Source organism: Festucalex cinctus, chromosome 5, assembly GCF_051991245.1.
Source record: "Festucalex cinctus isolate MCC-2025b chromosome 5, RoL_Fcin_1.0, whole genome shotgun sequence".
Taxonomy (NCBI): domain Eukaryota; kingdom Metazoa; phylum Chordata; class Actinopteri; order Syngnathiformes; family Syngnathidae; genus Festucalex; species Festucalex cinctus.
This window is the reverse complement of record NC_135415.1, coordinates 15,022,097-15,028,502: the sequence shown is the minus strand read 5'-3', so window position 1 is coordinate 15,028,502 and position 6,406 is coordinate 15,022,097. Positions and strand designations below refer to the sequence as shown.

The window sequence follows — 6,406 nt, the reverse complement described above, 5'->3', positions numbered from 1 at the left end:
CCAATTCCTTAGTTACTTACCTTAAAGACAGGTTTAGGTTTTCAAAGAAGGCCAAGGTTAGCATTTTAAGATAGGAACAATGATTAAGGTTTCAGGTCAGGGTTGGGGTTTAAGTTAATGTTTCAAGTTAGCTTTTGTTTTCAAAGAGGAGCTAGGATTTCGAATCAGGGTGTCTGGCCGAAAAACTGTTGTCAACGCAATGTGAGGGGAATTGCATGTATTTCCCCCGCCGACCATGCCGGGGCAGTGCAGCGCCTCATTGACACGGTTGCCCAATTCCTCTTGGTAACGAAGGAGCTGTTGTCAAACGTTGCTAAGGAAATCGCCCGGCTACTTGTCGTGATTTGTAATCAAGACGCTCCTGGGGGACGATTAAACTAAGCTAAACGGGGATTTAAATGTGGAGTTTATTTTATTTTAATGACAGATAAATGACACCGAGAATGTATTTAATGCCGCCGAGATTGTCTATACCGTGTTTATACTGCGATTGCTGATTTAGCGAGAACCTTGATAGCCTAGCCGCATTGCTATCTGGCCGAGTGTCGTGAGCGACACATTTATCCTTATATAATCCTTAAATAATGCATTTATATTTTATGTGTTTCGAGTGAGAGGATGAAACTGGCCGACGTTTTAAAAATCAGCGTGGAAGCGAGGAATCAAAGATGACGGAGAACGGCGACGGCGCGAGGCCGGGCAACCGCAGCCCGACGATGATCGCCGCTGACGGTCGAGCGCCGAAGGCCCCCTCGGTGGACCGCGAAATGTGCAAGGAGTTCAACAACGCCCTCAAACTGCAGCAGGCTGCGCGGAACGCGGCAGGGGACAGCCCTTACCAGCCTCGGCCGCCCTCGCTGTCCAGCAAGTGGAAGGGCAACAAGATGCCGGTGGAGAGCGTCCGAGCCCGGAGGCTGAGATCCAGCCAGGAAAGCCTGAGCGACCCGCTAGGATCGTCCACGGACTCCCTCAAGGAATTGGGTTCGACTATTAGCGAGCACAACGTGGCTCCCCCCGGGACTTTCCGTAAGAGAGGCAGCAGCCTATCCGAGTGCGAGGGCAGCCCGGCCGCCGAGCCGCGGAGCGACTGCCCGGAGGTCCGGCTGCGGTCCGCCAGGGTGCGCCTGTCGCCGGTGAAGCCCGCCCCGGCGTCGCTACCCGCCCTGCGGCACAACTTCGTGTCGACCGCACTCCGGGCCGCTAATAGGATTGACAAGGATTGCTCGGATTACGTCGCCAGGAGGAGCGCCGAGAGGCAGCTGCATCGGAACCTGAGCGAGAGCGACGCCGGTTCGGATAGCCTGTCCGTCAACTCCATGAGGTCCACAAGTAGCGTGTTGAGCCCCATCAAACCTCAGGAAGTCAGGAACAGGTACGAATGCAGGATCAGTGGTGGGAAGCACAAATACATGTTCTAGGTATCTCAACTGTACTTCCCAGTTCCCACTGACTTTGTGTCAAATTGTATTGTTAGGGAGACTTGGTGATCACCGTTAGGTAGCTGCACATCTTTGTGAAGTAACCAACAATGACCTTTCCTAAACTGTTATTAATTGTACAGTACAGGTGAGACCGCACGTGGACCACGCCCAGACTCTTGTCGCCCCTTGTGAAATCTTTTTTTTTTGTTTGTTTCAATATAATTGAAATGTTGTTGTTTTTTGGAGTATGCCAATCCATTTGTGTGTGGGTGTGTATATGTGCTCATTAATTCACCTGAAACCTAATAAAAATCCCATACCCTTCACCTTAACCGAATACTAAAGTCTCTCCAGTCGTGAAATTCGGAAGGTCAGGAGACCAGAGGAAAGATCAAAGGAAAGAAAGATGACGCAAAGTGAAATTCTGCACCAACCAGACATACCACCTGCCAAAACCAGAATCTTTCACCAACCCCAGAAACCTCTAAATTACAACAGATTAGTGAGATCTCAAGAGGCCAGAGGGAAAACTATCCAAACCCGATAATAATCCCCCCCACCAATAGATTTCAATCGGTGTCAAATATATACGGATTTTTGCTATCTATGGGCAGCCTGGTCCTTACCTCCTGTGAAAAGTGGAGAGTCATTGTATAGTTTTAAGTTGTAATACCACCAATCACCACTCGATGACGGACGTGGCTTAGCCCAAGCCCACCCGTGCATTAGAACATTACTTAAGTGTCTTATGGGTGTAAACAAAGAAGTGAAGCGATTGTGGTGTGTTTCAGGAGCTTTTTGGAGGGCGGCGGTCTGGGCAGCGGCGCCCTGCTCGGGGTGGAGGAGCTCAAGCGCTACTTCCCCGACCGCAGGCTCGGAGTCTACGTGGTCACGTGGAACATGCAGGGGGAGAAGGTATGACGCTGATTCTTGAACGCTCACATTGGTGTGAGCGTCACTGTCTTTGTTTTGTATTTGTTTGTTTGTCGTCCAGGGCCTCCCGTCCAACCTAGACGACCTCCTCCTTCCGACAGACTCCGAATACGCACAAGACTTTTACATTATCGGAGTGCAGGAAGGATGTCCTGACAGGTACACCCGGATACGATCTATTAAGTTATTTTGCGCATCGTGTTTTATGTACGCACGTGTGTGTAGGAGGGAGTGGGAGATGCGCCTCCAGGAGTGTCTGGGTCCACACTACGTCATGCTATACGCGGCGGCGCACGGCGTCCTGTACCTCAGCGCCTTCATCCGCCGGGACCTGATCTGGTTCTGCTCGGAGGTGGAGCACGCCACCGTCACCACCAGGATCATCTCGCAGATCAAGACGAAAGGGGCCGTGGCCGTCGCCTTCACCTTCTTCGGCACGTCCTTCCTCTTCATCACGTCACACTTCACCTGTAAGCAGCAAAACGCAGACTTCAGAAGACGCCATTTTGTCACATTGTTCTCCCGCATTCTAAAAAAAAATGCATTTGAAAGCTGTAAATTTAGCTGTATAGGTGCTGACGCGTTTTAGTAAAATGTCTTCCAGCCGGAGATGCCAAAGTGTACGAGAGGATTTTGGACTACAACAAGATCGTGGAGGCGTTGGCGCTCCCCAAGGGACTCCCGGATACCAACCCCTACCGATCCACGTCATGTAAGGAAGGGGTTCATAAACTGGGGGCCGTAGTTTGGGACTGTCTGCAAAATTGCAAACAAATTATGCTGTGTTATCTAAAAAAGGGACCAGTGCACCAATAAAACAAACCTAACATTATCATAGGAATAATGTCCTGTTTTGTTCCCCAAGACCAACAGGGCATATTTGATATTTGTTTAAAAAAAAAAAAAAGTTTCATATTTGTATTCGCAAAATTGATTTAAAAAAAATGCTACAAAGACCTTGACCTTAATCAAAAGGTATGAGGGGGAAAGTATAGTTTTTACCCTTGATTTAAAAGCATTTATACTTGCGGCAGGCTTCACGTCTGTTGGCAAGTTATTCCATTTGTGTGCAGCATAACGGTTGAATGCTGCTTCATCATGTTTGCTTTGATATAAAGATGACTTAACTTGAAACCTGAGCTTCACGAGTAAACCTAAGTATTATTGCTTGTGGATTTTTGATGTTTTTGGTTGTGTTGTATTAATTTAGCTCATTGAATTATTTCTTAATTGATCATTCTAAATAATGGAGCAAAAATTTGTACAGGTATAAACATTTATTGTATTAAATTGATGGGTAGTTGAATTTTTTTCTGTAACATTTTTACTTTTACATTTAAAATATATAGTAATAATAATAATAATAATAATAATAATATCATAATTTTTGCATCATTTGTTTATGACTTGACCCAGTTCTCCATTTTCAGAATTAATCAAGTTTGCTCGCATCATCAGTTAGTCACGATGACTGTGTATGTTCCCTTACCGTCCTCTAGGGGGTGCTGCAACATAACGCATTGAAGTAAAACCCGATTTAAAGCGGACATTTCGTCCTTTTTTAACACCTTCAGTGGTGTGTTTTTTCTCTGCGTGTCACGTAGCTGACGTCACCACGAGGTTCGACCAGGTCTTCTGGTTCGGCGACTTCAACTTCCGCCTGGGCTACGAGCGGGCCAGCGTGGAGAGCATCATCAAGAGCACGTCCGGGGACGACATGGACGCCCTGATGGAACACGACCAACTAGCCAAGGAGATGAAAGACGGTAGATTGTTATGGATTTTCTTGTGACGTGTTGATAGGTATGGAGGTACCAAGATAGGTTGGTTGATGGAGACTTTTTTTTTTTTTTTTGTCACAGAATGTAATAGATTCCAACTGGTCTTGTGTTTCCAGGTTCTATCTTCAAAGGCTTCCAGGAAGCCAACATCCACTTCCTGCCCACGTACAAGTTTGACATTGGAAGCGACATGTATGACACCAGCACCAAACAGAGGACGCCATCGTACACCGTAAGAAGCACCACCTGCCGTCAACTCCAGCAATGGCAAAAATAAATAAATAAACATGTTTGCGTGCTTCCCCAGGACAGGATCTTGTTCCGGACCAGGTACGCAGATGACATCCACGTGCTCAAATACTCCAGCTGCTCCAGCATCAAGACTTCGGACCACCGGCCCGTCATTGGCATCTACCACGTCAAATTGAAGGCGGGCCGAGACACGTGAGCACTAGGATGACGCTTTCTGATCTGGGTCCAATTTCAAATCCAAGATTGAGATTTGGTCCAAACTGCTTGTCTGTTAGTAAGCGAGCGTATGTATGCGTGTCCGCGTTTTTTTTCCAGCATTCCATTGGGAGCGGGCCTGTTTGACCGCAGTCTGTACCTGGAGGGCATCAAGAGGAGGATCAGCAGGGAGATAAAGATGAGGGAGGCCATGAAGAACCAAAGCAGCGTGTGCGCCATCTCGTGAAGTCAAACCAGACGGTACCTCAGCGCCACCTACTGGTCAGAACGGGGACCACTCGAGGGCGGGAACCTCGACGTCAGTATTAATGTAATGCCTTGGGACGTTTTCAGAGCAACTAACGCATGACTAAAGCATGTTTTCTAGATGCCATCGCAAAAAACGGATTTTTTTTTATATGTTTGTTTATCATCATGAGCAGCTGCTACATTTTCATCTTTCCATTTCAAGGATTGTATGTGGGTGGTCCTAACCAGATGCCTTATATCAGGGGTTCTCAAATGGAGATCATCGTTTTCACACATTAATGTATTACGACATAAGACAATGACATAACAGTCCGGCCCCCAGTTTTTCTCTGTTTTAAAGTTAAGTAAATACTAAAGGACAAAATAGTCAATAATAAACCAGTTCAATGTTCTGTCCATAATTCATACCTTTGTTAAAATGCTAATTATGCTATTAGGCTAACCGCATTGTCAAGTTTTTTTTTTTTTTTGATAAAGTGATGAATACATTATTATTCTGTAAAGAAATTCATTCTATCATAAACTTGAAATCTCAAATCTTGGAAAATATTTTATTCAACTAAGATTTAAAGGGATACTTGACTCATTGAACAATTTTCAGCAGTGAGAAGTTAATATTTTGTCCAGAATGAATTTGATAACTTAAATATTTTTCATGTACAATGAATACCTTTAAAAAGTCATTTTTCTACTTGCTGTCGACTGATGATGACATCACCTGTGCTGAGGAAGTAGGTAACAGACAATCATGGCTCGCCTGTTTTCTGGGTTTGGTCAGTAAATCAGCCATGATTGGTCGTTACCTACTTCCTCAGCACAGGTGATGTCATCATCAGTTGACAGCAAGTAGAAAAAAAAAATACTTTTTAAAGGTATTAATTGTACATAAAAAATAATGAAGATACCACATTAATTATAGAAAAAAATGTTAACTTTTTACTGCCGATTTTTTTTTTTTGACTCAATGAGCCAAGTATCCCTCTGAGCCCCAAAATGTTTGAGAACCCCTGCCTTTATATTACTATTGTTGTAACTTGTCCATGTAGTGAAACCTTTTAACTGTCTTTCAGTTCCATGAAAAAGTAAAAAGTGCCTGTTTGAATCTCCTCAGGATCTTTTTCTACAGAAGCACGATAATAAACATTTTTTAAAATGTCTCAAGGGGAGAAACGTTGCTTTTATTTCACAGTTGATGTCCACGTTTAGTCAGCGATAAAAAGGCGACATCTTGCCGGAGATGTCCATTATACAACCATACAAAGTGATCTTTGTCCATACACACATCATGTTTTCCACCACTCCAGTGGATGTTTAGGATACTTTTTTTTTTTTTATTCATTTTTTCCTTTCGGACACATTAGTGTACATCCGAAAGAAGGGCTGCTGGGTGAAAGCCATGGCTTATTGTCAGCGCTTATGTTGATTATGCACATGCATTGCACTACATTGGGGCTAGGGGGCGCTATAGCCCCAGGTAAGCCAATCCAGCAGTGTATATAACATTAAAAAAAATACTTGTTAATTTTCATGAATTTTAAAAACAAGTTCACAAGT

General features: G+C 44.6%; 1 protein-coding gene across 1 annotated transcript; it reads left to right on the top strand.

Moving 5' to 3' along the window:
• Nucleotides 1–269: 269 nt before the first annotated feature.
• Nucleotides 270–6,009, top strand: inpp5e (inositol polyphosphate-5-phosphatase E). The gene is made up of 9 exons (XM_077520794.1): nucleotides 270–1,372; nucleotides 2,213–2,336; nucleotides 2,416–2,513; nucleotides 2,580–2,824; nucleotides 2,959–3,066; nucleotides 3,959–4,120; nucleotides 4,252–4,367; nucleotides 4,443–4,579; nucleotides 4,703–6,009. Exons 1-9 carry the CDS (start codon nucleotides 669–671, stop codon nucleotides 4,827–4,829), a joined length of 1,821 nt encoding a protein of 606 aa, XP_077376920.1. The 5' UTR covers nucleotides 270–668; the 3' UTR covers nucleotides 4,830–6,009.
• Nucleotides 6,010–6,406: the final 397 nt, after the last annotated feature.